At 41.9% G+C, this 17,878-nt stretch overlaps 1 protein-coding gene across 1 annotated transcript in view; it reads right to left on the bottom strand.

The window, feature by feature from the left end:
- Positions 1–6,827, bottom strand: part of LOC127449623 (BMP/retinoic acid-inducible neural-specific protein 3-like) — an 83,764-nt gene extending 76,937 nt beyond the window's left edge. Inside the window, exons 1-2 of the mRNA XM_051713145.1 lie at positions 6,353–6,827; positions 5,652–5,926 (exon numbers count right to left, since the gene is read on the bottom strand). Of these exons, the coding sequence (XP_051569105.1) occupies positions 5,652–5,881 (230 nt within the window). The 5' untranslated portion in view covers positions 5,882–5,926; positions 6,353–6,827. The remainder of the gene's footprint in view (positions 1–5,651; positions 5,927–6,352) is intronic.
- Between the last annotated feature and the right edge of the window lie 11,051 nt (positions 6,828–17,878).

Below are 17,878 nucleotides of genomic sequence, written 5' to 3'. Positions count from 1 at the left end.
AAGAATCGGAATCAAACTGAATCTTGAGATTGCCCCAAATTCCCACCCCTACATGGCAGTACCACCATGTCCAAATAATATTTTCCCCATGCAATCCTAATCTGAATCTTTTAATAAATGTATACTGATACAGTCCATACTACAGATAAATTGAGAATTATATAGAAGGTAATTAGTGCCGTTATTCACATTATTGTTTATATTTTAGATACACATTATTATAAATCTTTAAAACCTTAGAAGCACGATTGTAAAGATCCACAGTAACCATTTCTTTGCTTCCGTTTGGTGTTTATTTTGAATGGTAGGTTCAGTTGTCATGATTGTTGAATTTCAACTGTCAAAATAAAAGATTGAAAGCATGTATTGTTGTTGCGCTTTTATTGTTCTGGCCAATAGCTTCACATTGCTTTAAAAGAGCAATAGTGTATTGGTTGGTATGTATTTATGTAAAATTAAAGTACACCATTCTTTTATCTGCTGAAGTAAAATGTTCACATAATTAAGCATATTGATTCCTGTATAAAACCTATAATTTGAAGATGTAATTTGAAGTAATGTTGCATATTTAATGGATTATTTTCTATGAATTTCTGTGAATATACTGAATGATCACATAAAATAAAAGCTTAGATCTGTGAACACACCAACCATAAACTTTTATATATGGTTAATTACATGTAATTTTACATTATTTTTCTGTATTTAACCAATAGAAACCAGTGCTGTAACAGTGAGATCTCATGGATAAACAGTACATCGTAATAGTTTGTAGGCAGGTCAACCAATATTTAACGGTTATCCACTGTAAATTTATAGGTTTAGAACATTTATTGACAGATTACCTCTCTTGAATTTTTTTTAATAAGATTTAAAAAAACAGACTGTTAATTTAAATAATATTTCTCTATTTTATGAACCTGTGTACTTTGACAGGCGCATGTTGTAGATTGATTGAATAATTATATGAAACAACATAATTCTGCTGTTATTTAAAAGATAGCAACCTTCAAATTGTGGGCTTTAATTGTATTTATGCAGTATTTCCTTGATTTTATTACATTTTAGAGATGTTTTCTAACAATAAAAATGTGTAATTCTACTAAAATTTGGCCATAAAATTACAAAGAATATATACAGGGAAAAGCTGTAATTTTACAGTAATTCATTGTTGAATTAAGTATAGTATTTTACTGTAATTTTATGGTGACTGTTTGGCAACTTTTGCTGCTGGACATTTTACGTTTTGTTTTACTTTTCTTTTTTTTTCTTTTTTTTTACAGTGTTCACACTGGAGCAGTACACTCCTGCCAGTTGTTTAATATGTTTTTATTGTATTTGTTTTACAAAGGTGGGGTCAAATTGATCCCAAAAAGAAAACAACATCAATAGAATGGATACCAGTTACACTTCTGAAAAATGCATGTCTATTTTGTGACAACAGAATGTTAGAGCTTTTGATTTGGTCAGAGGATTATATTAAAAGACTTATAATAAAAATGGAAATAACAGTTTAATTTCACAATTGTTGTTTTAACATAAACATCATTGGGGTCTCTGACATGAGAGCAGCTAAAGTAAAATGTATTCACATTTGCATAAAACTGTTAATTCTTTGAAGAAATGCAAGTACACTTGTCCTGCCTAATTCTTATGTGAAAAGTATCACAGAGCCCTTTAACTTGCAGGTTTATACATCACCGCACATTCCAGAGCACAGGAAAACTTCAGCAAGGCAAGGTTTGCGTGGGAGAATTACAGCTTATCCTCATTGTTACTCACACAGCTTTCGCTAAGCCGACAATTGCTGTCACCTTGTGCTCGAGGAGCTTTGCCATTAGCATCTCCGGGAGGAACAGCACCGCTTGTAAGCGAGAACGTCTCTGCACCGGCAACCTTTCTGCTGCCATCGACTTGTCCGCCTCACCCACCCATCCTCCCGTGCAAAACCCTCTCATAGCACACTTGTCAGGCAGCATATGTCTGGTGTTTTATGAGATTTCTTTCATGCATCTGACAGGGAGGATAGACACTACTCAGTTTTCACTACACCCTTCGGCTCTGTTCAACCTTTGGCGATGGTAAATGGGGAGAATGAGAATGTAACATCTGACACAAATGTACCTTCAATGTATGTCACTGCCTACCCAACTTTCCTATTACCACAAATATTCTAAGTTCTGTATTCTTAAAAAGAGAGGTGCGTTTCCACAAATGCACCAAAAAATTGCAATGCATTCAAGGAATACATTTTATTTGTATGTGTATTCCTTGAAAACCAAACCCACCTTAGGCATAGCTACAGTGACAGGCTCTACAGTTGAGTTACAGGAACACATATTGCAGGTGTTGATGATGTCCAATTTTGCAGCAAGAAATTCAGCAAGAATAATTTTTGCAGAATTGATTACCCTGACAAATGTTACAACCACACTGCAGATGGGATGTACACCAGCTCAATATGCATAGCAGACATATAAAGAATCTAGTAGATTCACCCAATAGAGCAGCTGATACTCAAGTCTGACTTAATGAATATAAAAGCAAAAGGTGCAAACCAATACCACAGTGCATTACTGTTTTCAAATAAGTCTATAAAAAAACCCGAGCAGAGATTATGAATATCTGACACCTGACATACACCAATCAGCCACAACATTAAAACTACCTGCCTAATATTGTGTAGGTCCCCCTCGTGCTGCCAAAACTGCACCAACCCTCATCTCAGAATAGCATTCTCAGATGCTATTCTTCTCACCACAATTGTACAGAGCAGTTATCTGAGTTACCGTAGACTTTGTCAGTTCTCTAGAATGTTCTCCGAATGGTGCCAAAAACAAAAAAAACATCCAGTGAGGGGCAGTTCTGCAGATGGAAATGCCTTGTTGATGAGAGAGGTCAACAGAGAATGGCCAGACTGGTTCAAACTGACAAAGTCTATGGTAACTCAGATAGCAGCTCTGTACAACTGTGGTGAGAAGAATATCATTGTGAACTATTCTTTTAAATTGCCCATTCTGACACCTTTACCAGTAATATCATACGAGTTTTGGCACGAGGGGGACCTACACAATATTAGGCAGGTGGTTTTAATGTTGTGGCTGATCGGTGTATATAACTGTTCCAATGTCACACATCATTATCTTTTCTCAAATGTCTCTCTTACAAGGCAAAGTGTGTTAAGGGGCCAGGAAGCAGAATTGATTCTCTCTCAACTCAGATCTAGAAGCAAACCTGTCCCTCTCCGTACTGCCAGTATGAGAGCAACGCACTTAAAATCATTCAGGCACAAGGGATGTTGTGAGAGCATTCCTGCCTAGCATGCAAAGTGAAATCATGTACCAACACACACATCAACGCACACGCACACACATGCACATAGGCTGCCAAATTCCACCAGCAGGGGGAGATCTGACATTGAGAAAGCACAACTGCACTTCTTTTTGACTCCTATCCTCTGTCTGACTGTCTCTAGAAAAAACAGAGCCAGTGGAGCATTCACAGATCCACACGTATGTTGAGGAGAGAGCGTCTGACTAACCCCAATGTTGCCATCTCCATCTGTGCCTGGCAGCATGGTCCAACGGCCCTGCCAAATGAGCATGTCAGTCAGGCTCAGTTCAGCCAACTCCTTCCCTGTTTTCTCTCCTCCCCTTTTGGGCCACTTATCACTTCATCTAACCCGCAGCTCTAACTCAGCACAATCTGTCTCAACACCTCACCTCACTTGAGCTGCAAGTAATAACCTGGCATTAAAAGTTTCTACACTTTGAACTTGTTACTTCTTTCCAAAAGCTAGCATGCTGTCAAATTACATGACTGTGGCGACATTTTTGCAATATGATATTACGTGTTTACTTTTTATTCTGGGAGTTCCAAAGTGAAATGCGAGTCATATTTTCTCCCAAACAGATGGGGTTGTTAAGGTTAATGCTCTATTGAGTTTTAAATCAACAAAACCGACCTCCCTACCCAAAAACTTAAACCTAACCGATAGTGTCATTAAAATGCAAATGCAACATACCCGTAAAAAACGCAATTGCTGAAGCAACCACATCATTTTGTGGTGCTTCTATGACACTTTCTGCTCACGTGTTGTTGACTCGCACACTCTTCAGGACATCACAAACATTTGTGTCGCAAGTGCAAAGCTCTATCGGTAAAGCTATCGCACAATATGATTGCACTTGAAACAGCTTGTAAATGTAGTTGACTATGTAATGAAAACATTAAACTGTATCACCTTACAAGTCATGCACTATAGTAAAAGTGTTTGGATGTCACAAGCTGAAGAACAGGGCAAGAAGTAAGTGATTTTTAACTGATTTAACTTTACTTGCAATTTGGTAGCACCTCTTGTGCTTATTTCCCCAGAAAACTGCCGTATGGACGTATTAAATGTACAACGAGCCATGCAAATATAATTTAGCAAAAATGTTGGAATAGGAATGTGTATAAAGGAGACCAGGTAGGTATATTGTCCATGTTTACACAGCATATCAGTAGCATGCTAGAATATTAGAAACATTCTAACAATTGGTCCATAATTGTCTGGAGTCTGTCTATCTGTCTATGCATGTACTGTATATATCTGTATATATTAGGGCTGTCGATTTAACGCGTTAATTCAGTGCAATTAATTATATAAAAAATAACGCGTTCAAATATTTAAAGCAATTAATCATGTCCCCAGAAAGTAATAAGGAATATTTCTACCATCGGAGCAATTAAAGCTTGAAGTGTCACCTGTTTTCTCCAGGAGGCAGTAAGCGAAACTCCAGCTGTTTCTCTTATACAGAGAACAAACGCACAGCAGACAGCGAAGAGACAGCCCAAAATGAGAACAAGTTTTTGGTGTTCAAACACAGCTTGATGGAGTGCAAATTCGAATGCAGGGATCTCAAGATATGTTTTTCTAAGTTTCAAACTACGTTAAACTTGACACTGCGACCTAAAAAACATTGTCTATGACGCAACACAACCAAAGCGAGACGCTCCAAAAGCTTACGTCTGACACGTGTACACTGACGTGTCCTTTGACAAGCCCTTATAATAAATCTATCTCGGACAGATTGACAAATTCAATTGCAAAATGGATTGCTGTGGCCTGTAGGCCAATAATAAGCTTATGTTCGATAATATGGGAATAAACATTATATTGTTTTCTAATGCCAATTTTTGTATTGTCTTTTCAATGATTTACTCATCTGCACACCATGTAATTAATTTGATTAAATATTTAAATCGATTGACAGCCCAAATAAATACACACACACACACACACACACACACACACACACACACTAATATATATATATATATATATATATATATATATATATATATATTGCATATTTTATATCTGCACCTTTGTATATTCACACACTGTCTCATGTATGTTGCATAGCTGTAGCTACAACAATTTCAACCATTCAAGCCATTAGGCAACTAAGCAATTCTATTCTATTCTTTGCATCACACCTGAAAACAAATGAACCAGCCTCCATTAAAGTTACCCATCGACTTCTTGTCACACAGAATCCTGTGTGCAAGTAAATGAAAAACCATCATATATTCTACACACCATGCAAATGTACAACACATTCAGCACATCACTGGTGATGAATGACAGAATTCATTAAGCAACTCACCTGTAAATCTTGTATTTGGTTGTGAAGCCTTGTTGATAGCGCTCCACGAATTCAGCGAATTCCTGTGAGTGATGAAAAGGCCCTTTATCTGAAAGGAGCCACCCAAATGGACCAGCGGCATTGTGAGAGGCTGCCACAGGGGCTACAACCCAGCAGTGAAGGGATAGTACAACACACACCCATTGAATCATCAGATACGGCAGTCTCAAATCAGTACATTGGCAGCTCATGCTTCACCCTGCGACTCGACATTCTCTCCAAACTTTCCTCGCCCTCTGAAATAGCAAAAACAATACAGTGAATAGAAGTGAAGTCGCTTCTTTTCAGCCAACACAGCTGAACACAGTTAATGGTTTAATTTATAAAAACAGACCAAAATAATAATAATAATAATAATATTTTATATATATATATATATATATATATATATATATATATATATATATATATATATATATATATATATTATGTGTAGGCATATTAAACTATATTTTTAAATGTTTTGACAGGTAACATAAAAATGTGTTTCATTTCACAACATCTAAATTAATTGGCTTTATTCAAGTAAAAACTCAATTTTCTTTCTAAACTGGTCAGAAACATATTCTTCTTATCAACACAACTGAGTTTCACGCGGCTCTTCGACTATAGTAACATAGAGATGCGTTTGACTATTTGTACTTGAATTATAGTTAGTTTACCTGGTCCAGGTGTCCGATGTTTTACCACGTCGGTCAACGTTTACTGTTTTGCAATGAAAGATAACTGACCGTAAACGCAAACAATAAGCTGATATTAGTGAGGGTGACTTCTGAGGGTTTGGTTTGGTTCAGTTCAACTTGTTTTAAACATCATCGCAGAAGCGAGAACAGCATCTGGAAACAGCATCCAACTCTGCCTCTACAACCAAGGATATTTCCAAATGTCTAGTGCCATATAATCCCGGTGTACAGCGGGAAAAACTAACACGAGGAGAAGCGGTCGCTCTGTCTTCACTCTTTTCTCTCAAGGCAGGTATGTTTCTTATGATTTGGAAGTTACGGTGAAGCATTCCCATTTAACGGCGAGATTTAAGTGCATTTTCCCTCTCGGTCGTTATATTAATTTAACCCGGCGTCCAAGAAACACTAAATAACTGTAGACTCCAGAGGTCCACTCCGTACAACTGCGCGTATGTCAGATGCTCAAACCCGACACTTCCCATACACCATAAAAATATCCAATATATTTCAGAGACAAACCTCCTCCACTCCTGTTCGAGAGCGAGATTGGGCGGGGTTTCGGTGATGAGAGAATGTACTTTGTCAGGGTCAAAATGTGTTTGCACATATTGTGCTGGTTAAGAAAATCAATTGAAACTTATTTGAAGGATGATGTGAATAAAGCAGTATCTTTATGAATCAGAAATAATATTGGAACAGCAATATCCTTAGAAGGCTCGTGTTTGACACCAATATCAGTGGTTAATTAGATTATAACATACTTAAAGCACTCCAGGATCACTGATCATGATGAATGGTTAAAAACAGGGTTAGAAATTAACCTGGCTTGGGACAAAAAAAAATAAAATAAAATGCTCCAGATATTTCAAATGTTGAAGCAAAAATTCCTGTTTGTATGTTTTTATTAACATTTAATATTTATTATTATTATTTTAAATAAGTATCTGACACAAACTTACAAAACATTTTGTGGCATACAGTACAGTATGTTTACCTTTATGAGAACAACTGCCCTTACAAAGGTATATAATGCCACTGAAAATCATTTAAGATCATCAATAATCAAAAATCATCAAGATTAATGCTTCTTTCTGACACTGGTTAAAAGTCATTGTCTTTTAGACAAAGCATGCAGAAATCAACATTTCAGACATAAAGAACCACATTTTATATCATTGTATGGTTTTTCAAACTATAGCAGGTGTCACAGACTCAAATTACCCAGGGGCCACTAGCCAGGTGGTGTTCTTCATTGAGGGCCAGACATATACATAACTGCACATCAGTTTTCATGAGTTTATGTGAAAACTATATAAAGTATATAGGCCTATAACAGTAAATATATAACAGAAACAAAAAAAAAGAAAAGAAAATGTAATTAAATATAATTTATTTAAAAAACTGTTGTGAATATACAGTATAACCACTTTAAGTCTCATTTACCTCAAGTGCACATAAAAATATTTTGTTTGATAGCCTCAAAAACTTTTTAGTCTTCCTGCTGTACCCAGGTGAACTTCCCTGAAGATCAGAGATGCAGGGCTTTTTTTCTCCCCTCATATTTTCTGAAACACAGTATATATGATGTTGTCTCGATACAGTCAAGAGACTATTTAGCAGAGATGGGCCACTTCTATTTAAATGAATGTGAGAAATTGGAACTCCTAACCAAGAAGCTCTAGTGCCCAACGGCCAACAGATGTAGAAAGGAAGTCCCACCTTACAGGTAAAAGAGCCAATCACCTTTTAGATAAAGACATCACCTGTCAATCAACTCGAGAATGGCATGCGCATATGTTTTAACGTAATCTGAGGTAAAGAAGCACAATTTATGATTCCAATATTATCAAATTTTGTTGCTAATTTGAAATATGTTCTTTGATCGTAATCTTGACCAACCGTTTTTGAGATTTCGGTGTTCCCCCATTCAAGTAGATGGGAGCTGCACTGGCATGACTGGAAATAGCCTCCCAAGAGCATTCCAGATATGGCCGTGTAGCAAATTCCTTAGTTCCAGGGAATGAGGGAGCTGGAGACGATGTACTTTGTTCCAATAAGACAGTCTTTATTTAACAAACATCCTCGCTTTTTAGTGGAACACTTCCCAAATCACACTCACAGCTTGAAGCTCGGCTCTCTCTCTCTTGTCTGCCGCTGTCTCCTCCCCTTTTATCTCTGTGTCACAGCTCACTGGGAATACAAACAGGTGTTAGCACAGGTGTAAATCCTTCACCACTCAGCTTTCCCGGACCACACTCTCCACAGATTGGTACTCGATCTCACCCCCACCTCCACATACCCCCACTGCCCGACTCAGGCTGGGGCCCGTCCGGCCTGCTACCGACTTCCCTCCCATTCCGAGAGAGAAAATTGGCCACAGCCATCTGCGCCCCCAGCCTGTGGACCACCTCAAATTTAAAGGGCTGAAGTGTCAGATACCAACGAGTGATCCACACGCTGGTATCCTTCATGCGGTGGAGCCATTGCAGCAGGGAGTGATCCGAACAGAGGGTGAAGGCCCTCCCAAGCAGGTAGTACTGGAGGGTGAGGACCGCCAATTTGATGGCCAAGCACTCTTTCTCTATCGTGCTGTACTTCATCTCTCGCACCGAGAGCTTCAGACTAATGTACAGCACGGGGCTCTTCTCCCCCTCCACTACCTGGGATAATACAGCCCCCAACCCCCTGTTTGATGCGTCCGTCTGTAACAAAAAATGGAGAGAGAAGTCAGGGGAATGCAAGAGTGGTCTGCCACAGAGTGCTACTTTCACTTGTGTAAACACCTGTTGGCACGGCTTCATCCACTGGACCAGGTCTGGTGTTCCCTTTTAAGTGAGATCAGTCAGCTGGCAGATGACATCCGAATATTTAGGTACAAACCTATGTTAATAGCAAGCCAGCCCCAGGAACTGTCTCACCTCCATTTTGATCATGCGTCTTGGACAAGCCACAATAGCTGCTGTTTTATCAATTTGGGGATGAACTTGTCCATGACCCATGTAGAAACCTAGATACCGTACTTGCACCCATCCAATTGCACACTTCCTAGGATTCGCTTTGAGTCCTGCCCATCTCAGCGATCTCAGGATGGCCTTCAGATGCTGGATATGCCTCTGCCAATCATTGCTATAAATAATAATATCATCCAGGTAGGCAGCAGCATATGCAGTGTGCGGGCAGAGAATTTTGTCCATGAGTCACTGAAACATAGTTGGGGCCCCAAACAAACCGAACGGAAGGGTAATGAATTAGTTGTAATCCAAACAGAGTGGAAAATGCTGTTTCTCAGGACATGGGAGTCAAGGGGGTCTGCCAATATCCCTTTGTTAAATCCAGTGTCGAATAAAAGTGAGCAGCACCTAACCGATCAACAGTTTGTCAATACGAGACATTCGGTATGCGTCGAATTTAGACACCACAATAACTTTTCTACAGTCCACACAAAACCAGACCATCCCGTCAGACTTCAGTACCAAAACCACTGGGCTGGCCCAGTCACTGTGGGACTCCTCGGTCACACCCATATCGAGCATGGACGTGAGTTCTTCCTGGGCCACTTTTTTCTTGTGTTCTGGTAACCGATAGGGGTGGGAATGTACCAACACTCCTGGAGTCATCTCAATGTGGTGGTCAGAAAACTCCTTTTGCAACCTGGCAGCCTCATTGACTTGGACCTTATCTCCCGGTGAGAATTCCCATAGCTGAGTGCCCCTGTTATACAACCTGGACTGTCGTTCCTGGGCCTGAAGCAAATTCTCCTGTGTTAGTTGCCTCAATGTGTGGAGTTTTGCTCTCAGGTCCAGAACATATTGAATTTCATTCTTACTCTCTGAAGGTCCCTCCTCCCAATTTTCCCTCAGAAGATCTAGGATGACCCGAGGCTTGTGGCCGTAAAGTAATTCAAAGTGGGAACACCCGTGGAGGCTTGTGGGACCTCTTGTACTGCAAATAACAGTGGTTCTAGCCACTTCTCCCAATTTAATGCGTCTTCATGTACGAACATCAGAACCATATTTTTAAGGGTCCAATTAAATTGCTCGACCAGGCCATCCATCTGAGGATGGTAAACTGGTGCGGATCGACATAATCCCCAGTAGTTCATAAAGTTCGCGGAGTGTACGTGACATTAATGAGGTGCCCAGATCAGTTAGGATCTCTTCGGGATCCCAACTTGGGAGATAATGTTAAAGAGTGCCTCTGCAACACTGTGTGCTGAAATGTTGCGCAGGGGCACTGCTTCAGGGTATCGCATTGTATAATCCACCAAGACTAATACAAAGCGATGCCCTGTGCCGTCCGTTCTAATGGCCTGACAAGGTCCATGGCAATTCTTTCGAAGGGGACCTCGATCAACGGAAGAGGGCGCAATGGTGCTTTTGGAGTGGCTGGTGGATTCACCAACTGAAATTCGTGACATGCAGCACACCACCTGCGTACATCCCCCCGAATTCCCGGCCAATACAAATGGGCCATGAGATGGTTCAGTGTCTTATCTTGCCCTAAATGTCCCACCATTGTATTATAATGAGCCGCCTGGAAGACCATTTCCCGGCAGCTTTTCGGGATTAACAACTGGGTTGTATCTGCTTTTGATTGAGCATGCTACGTCACTTGATACAACCTATCTTTAATAATTGAAAAGTAGGGATAGGAGAGCGCAACACTGAGCTAAAGCTTTTGACCATCAATTAATTTCATTAATAATGTGCCTGAGAGACTTGTCTCATGTTTGCTTCAGCAGGAGGGAGGAAAGGGCAGAGGGGCACTAAAGGGTATTCATGTATGTCCCCATGCACACACCTCATTTTGCTATATCCAAAGCCTCACCTTGAGCCAAGCTTTGGTGAATCAAAGTCTGATTACAACCCAAATCAACCAAGGCTTTGATATGTACCCCCTTGGATATTCACTGGTATACGGTACGTCCCTGCTCAATCAGGGGTGGCTTGTGATGTGTCAGGAACCTGGACCCATGGCCCCACATCCATCAACAGACATTGATCCTGGATGTGTCCCAGATCTTACCTGCACAGCTGCAGCCCCGGATTTACCAACCTGGCAGGGAGGGGGAACAGAAACAAAGGGGTTAGGAGTAAAATAAACCCCCCAGGTCCGGGGAGCCGGCTTCAGGAAAATGGCCCCCTGTCGCTGGGAGGTAGGGACAGGAACAGTATGGGATGGGGAACGGGAAGAGAGAGAGGAAGAGAAAGAAAAGGATTTGCTGTTTCCCAGGTATGCCACCAAGTGGTCCTCTGCCAGCTGGATGGCCTCTTCCAGCGATGCCGGACGATGGCACTGGACCCACTCCGCTGTTCCATTTGGATGACAGTTGACAAACTGCTCCAGCACCGATTCCATCGGTGCCACCATTCTCAGCCAGCAACCACCTCTGACATGCATCACGGAGCTGTTGGGCGAAGGCAAACAGGTGGCCAAACTCACCGAGCGCCCAGAAGCACTGACAGTGCTATTGCAGGATGGCTCGTTTCAGGTCCGAGTACTCCATCAGACTTGTGACAGGTAACTGTTGTGCCGCAAGCTGAACCTCCCCCAACAACAGTGGCAACAGACGGACCACCCACTGCGCACGGGACCACCTCGACCCCTCTGCGGCATGCTCGAAAATTCTATGAAGGCTTCAGTGTCATCCTGTGGTCCCATTTTCGCCAGCATGATCTGAGGCACAGCAAGCGTGGTCAGGTCACTGCTGGAGTACACCCCTGTGGCAGCAAGCTCTGGATCTGGACCTGTCGGTCCTCCGCCTGGGCTTGCATCAGGGCCTGGAACCATTTTTCTGTTTCAACCGCAGCTCCAGGAGGGCCTGATGTTGTATCTGGTGGATGCAAGCGAGGGTTTTGACGATCTTGGCGAGCGGTGAGGACTCCATGATGGCGATCTTCCTCATTCCCGGTTTCAGCACCATTGTAGCAAATCCCTTAATTCCAGGGAATTAGGAAGCAGGAGACGGCGTACTTTGTTCTAATAAGATAGTCTTTATTTAACAAAAATCCTCGCTTTTCAGCAGAACACTTCCCAAATCACACACACAGCTTGAAGCTCGTCTCTCTCTCTCATCTGCTGCTGTCTCATCCCCTTTTATCTCCGTGTCACAGCTCACTGGGAACACAAACAGGTGTTAGCACAGGTGTAAATCCTTAACCACTCAGCTTTCCCGGACCTCACTCTTCACAGATCGGCGCTCAATCACACCCCTGCCTCCACAGACCGACAGACCGCCTGCCACGGTCAACGAGCCAGTGCCCACGCCTGCCACGATCAATGAGCCAACGCCCACGCCTGCCACGGCCAATGAGTTGCCAGCCTCAACCGTCCCAGAGCCAGCATTGCCAGCCTCGCTCTGCCCCCAGAGTCTTCCACAGCTCCGCCCCCAGAGACTATTTCCCCAGCAGCTCTGCCCCCAGAGACTATTTCCCCAGTGGCTCCTCCCACTCCCCCAGAGACTCCTCCTACACCGCCTGTCCCTGTCCTGCAGCCGCCTCCCAGGACTCCTGACCCAGTCCCCATCTTGAGGTCATTTCCTTGGTCTCCTGGCCGTCCGCCTGATCTGCTCTGGTCTCCTGGCCATCCGCCTGATCTGATCTGATCTGCTCTGGTCTCCTGGCCACCCGCCTGATCTGCTCTGGTCTACTTGGTCCTCCGAGCTTGCAGCGTCGCCCTGGCTCTCCATCCCTCCGGCTCCGCCTTGGTTTCAAGCCTCCCTGACTTTGCCTTGTTCCTCTGCTCCCCTTGTGCCACCCCAGAACTACCTGTTTTTTCCCCCACACCCCATGGACAATTTGTTTTTGTTTTGTTTTTTGGAGGGTCTGGAATCCACTCCTTAAAAGGGGGGCTCTGTCACATATTCCCTGTTGTTTGTTTTGACTTATGTTGAAATTCTGGTTTAGTTCCCTGTTCCTGTTTCCTGTTAGTTTTGTAGTCCTTTGTATTTTCTTTTCATGATTGGTTTTCCCCTGATTGTTTCCCCAGGTGTTCCTCGTTCCCTTGTGTATTTAAGCCCTAGTTTTCCCCTGTTTTTTTTGTCAGTCTTCATCTGTATTATGCTGTGCTTTGTTCCCTGTGTTTTGTTTCATTATGTTCTGAGTTACCTGGTTTACCTTTATTTTATTAAAAGGCTGCATTTAGATCCTCATTCCTCTCTTGTCTCATCACAGTAGGTTCCCTTCGTGCCGCCAAAACAGCGCCATAGACTTTGTCAGTTTGAACCAGTCTGGCCATCCTCTGTTGACCTCTCTCATCAACAAGGCATTTCCATCCACAGGACTGCCACCCACTGGATGTTTTTTTTGTTTTTGGCACCATTCAGAGTAAATTCTAGAGACTGTTGTGTGTGAAAATCCCAGGAGATCAGCAGTTACAGATATACTCAACCCAGCCCGTCAGGCACGAACAATCACACGGTCATGCAGAACATCTTGTGTTTTTAAATCCATAAGGATCATGGATTTACTCATAACTACTCAGTAAGATCTCGTGTTTTTTGCTCTTGAATTACATACAGCTAGAAGGCCTTGACAGGGACATATCCTAAAGGTCACACACACCAAGAACAAATAAATCAATCTGATTGGCTGACGAATCTGACAATCTGACTTTAGTTGCTCATTCATTTGCAGTGTTGAGGGATTCTGTAGAAATTCTGAAGGCCTGAGTGGGTGGAGCTCAAACTCATGCGCTGCTTCTGCTAACGAGCTTGGCTTCCGGCATGCGATTTGTGAAACAGTTGTCACACTTTGCTTGTAATCATCAAGGAATAAATTCTGACTGGATAAACTTTTTGTTTTTCTCTATTTGTTTATAGATTAATTAAGAGTGGAAAGCGATTAAAAATACATAGGCAAAAAGGTGATTGAGAATGAAAGGATGAAAAATATTTATTTATTTGGCATGTTAGGCCAGCAGAGAAGGCTTTGCTGGCCCCGATAAATCGCCACTGATATATATATATATATATATATATATATATATATATATATATATGTATATACAGTACTATCCAAAAGTTTTAGGTACTTGTGAAAAATGTTGCATAGTGAGGATGTCTTCAAAAAATAATGCCATAAATAGTTTTCATTTATCAGTTAACATCATACAAAGTTCAGTAAACATAAAAAAGCTAAATCAATATTTGGTGAGGCCACCTTTGCCTTTAAAACAGCCCCAGTTCTCCTAGGTACACCTGGACACAGTTTTTCTTGGTTGTTAGCAAAGAGGATATACCAAGCTTCTTGGAGAATCCACCACATTTCTTCTATCTATTTAGGCTGTCTCAATTGCTTCTGTCTCCTTCATGTAATCCCAGACTGACTCTATGTTCAGTGGGGAGCTCTGTGGGGGCAGTGCCATCTCTTGCAGAGTGCCCTGTTCTTCTATTCTAATCTTATCTATTTGCAAAAGTAATGTTTGGGAGTCTAAAATATATTTATCCTGTTGACACACTAAAGCTGAAGATATAAATAACCATCTTAAGACAAATGTTTTTGTGAAACATCTTAAGTGCCTAAAACTTTTGCACAGTACTAATATATATATATATATATATATATATATATATATATATTTATATATACAGTACTGTGCAAAAGTTTTAGGCACTTGTGAAAAATGTTTCATAGTGAGGATGTCTTCAAAAAATAATGACATAAATAGTTTTCATTTATCACCTAATGTCATACAAAGTCCAGTAAACATAAAAAAAGCGAAATCAATATTCGGTGTGACCACCTTTGAATTTAAAACAGCACCAATTCTCCTAGGTACACCTGGACACAGTTTTTCTTGGTTGTTGGCAGATAGGATGTTCCAAGCTTTTTTAGAATTTGCCACAGTTCTTCTATCTTTTTAGGCTGTCTCAATTGCTTCTGTCTCTTTATGTAATCTCAGACTGACACGATGTTGTCATGGTTTTATGTGTTTTTGTTCATGTTTTTTATTTTGGTAAAATAGTTCCATGCCATGTTTGTTCCAGTTTCATTGTCATGTGATCTTGTCATGTGTTTCCCATGTTCTTGTGTCTTGTCGCCATTGGTTCATTGTTTCATTAGCTTGTATGCAGTCTCGTTTTCTTGTTTAGAGTTCTGTGTGTTCATTATAATTGTCATGTGTCAAGAATTTAGCCCTCATGTTTGCCATTGTCCATTGTTGAGTATTGTGTGTTGTAACATTGTTTGGTAGTCAAGTCAAGGCAGGTCAAGTTATGTTATGTCAAGTCAAGTCAAGTCAAGTTATGTCAAGTCTAGTTTAGATCAAGTTTATGTTTACTGTTCACAGTTTCTGTATTACACGTTTATGTAAATAAACTGCACTTAGGATCATCGCCCTTCATCATCGTCTCTTCGTTTACCTTGTTGCCAGCCAACGTTACAGAATACTCGACCCACCAAGATGAACCCAGCGGTTCGGTTACTTCGTCTATGTCAGGAAGGCCTTTTCATTGAGGAATATGTTGAGGTCTTTTGTGCACTGGCCAGCAGGGTCGATTTTGATGAGATTGTCCTCAAGGACTGTTTTCGCATTGGGCTGAATGAACCAATCTCCTCCTTGATGCCAGATGGCCGGAATACCTACAGCTTGACTCAATTTACCGAGCCAGAGTTCCACGTCATTGCCACCGAGCCAGAGTCCCACGTCATGGCCACCGAGCCAGAGTCCCATGTCATGGCCGCCGAGCCAGCGTCCCACGTCATGGCCGACGAGCCAGCGTCCCACGTCATGGTCGCCGAGCCAGCGTCCCACGTCATGGTCGACGAGCCAGCGTCCCACGTCATTGTCGATGAGCCAGGGTCCCACGTCATGGTCGACGAGCCAGCGTCCCACGTCATTGTCGACGAGCCAGGGTCCCACGTCATGGTCGACGAGCCAGGGACCCACGTCATGAACACCTGAGTCTGCGCCATGTCACAGCCATGCCAGTGTCAGCTTCATGCCATGCCACAGCCATGCCAGATTCAGCTCCATGCATGTCACAGCCATGCCAGATTCAGCTCCATGCCATGTCACAGCCACGCCAGAGTCAGCTCCATGCCATGTCACAGCCACACCAGAGTGAGCTCCATGCCATGTCACAGCCACTCCAGAGTCAGTTCCATGCCATGTCACAGCCACGCCTGAGTCTGCTCCATGCCATGTCACAGCCACGCCTCAGCCTGCTCTGTGCCATGTCACAGCCATGCCTCGGCCTGCTCCATGCCATATCTCAGCCAAGCCCCAGACTGCTCCATGCCATGTCACTAGCAAGCCTTTGCTCAATGGTCCAGGCCCGCCTCTGCTCCACGATCCAGCACTCACGCCTGCCATGGCCAACGAGTCAGCATCCACGCCTACCAGGGCCAAGTCAGGATCCTACCATACCATGTTCCCATGTCATGCCATGTAACCATGTCAAGTCGCCATGGTCCCCCCCTCCCCCCCAGCTCCCTTTGGAACTCTGTGTTTTTGTTTTTATTGGGGGGGATATGTCATGGTTTTATGTGTTTTTGTTCATGTCTTTTATTATGGTAAAATAGTTCCATACCATGTTTGTTCCTGTTTCATTGTCATTTGACCTTGTCATGTGTTTCCCATGTTCTTGTGTCTTGTCCCCATTGGTTCATTGTTTCATTAGCTTTTATGCAGTCTCGTTATCTTGTTTAGAGTTCTGTGTGTTCATTGGTTATCACTGTCATGTGTTCTCCCAAGTCCAAGTATTTAGCCCTCATGTTTGCCATTGTCCATTGTTGAGTATTGTGTGTTGTAACGTTGTTTGGTAGTCAAGTCAAGTCAGGTCAAGTTATGTCAAGTTATGTTATGTCAAGTCAAGTCAAGTTATGTCAAGTCTAGTTTAGTTCATGTTTATGTTTACTGTTCACGGTTTCTGCATTTCACATTTATGTAAATAAACTGCACTTGGGATCATCGCACTTCATCATCATCTCTTCGTTTACCTTGTTGCCAGCCAACGTTACAGATGTTCAGTGGGGGTCTTTGTGGGGGCCATGACATCTGTTGCAGGGCTCCCTGTTCTTCTATTCTAATCTTTTCTATTTGCAAAAGTAATGTTTGGGAGTCTAACATTTATATTTCCTATTGACACACTAAAGCTGAAGATATAAATAACCATCTTAAGACAAATGCTTTTGTGAAACATCTTATGTTTATCTTATGTCTTAAGACGTTTGCACAGTACTGTATATATATATATATATATATATATATATATATATATATATATATATATATATATATATATATATACAGTATACAGCAGGAACTCTTGGGCAGGAACTCTTGGAAGATTGAGGATGGAGATGGGGAGATGGAGGGATGCCAGAAAGATTGCCGTTAGAGTGAGGTAAATGGTGGCTTACAGTTTTCTGTAGCCTACAGGTTGATTGACAGATCAGATGAGCAAGCTCCTCCCAAACTTTAGTTTAAGATCTACATAAAAACAAAACAGAACCCCCCCCCTCCAAAACCCACCCCAAAAATAAAAAATATAAATCCAGATAG

This window comes from Myxocyprinus asiaticus, chromosome 12, assembly GCF_019703515.2.
Source record: "Myxocyprinus asiaticus isolate MX2 ecotype Aquarium Trade chromosome 12, UBuf_Myxa_2, whole genome shotgun sequence".
In the NCBI taxonomy this organism is placed as follows: domain Eukaryota; kingdom Metazoa; phylum Chordata; class Actinopteri; order Cypriniformes; family Catostomidae; genus Myxocyprinus; species Myxocyprinus asiaticus.
The sequence above is the reverse complement of the archived record's forward strand: the minus strand, read 5'-3'. Positions and strand labels throughout refer to the sequence as shown.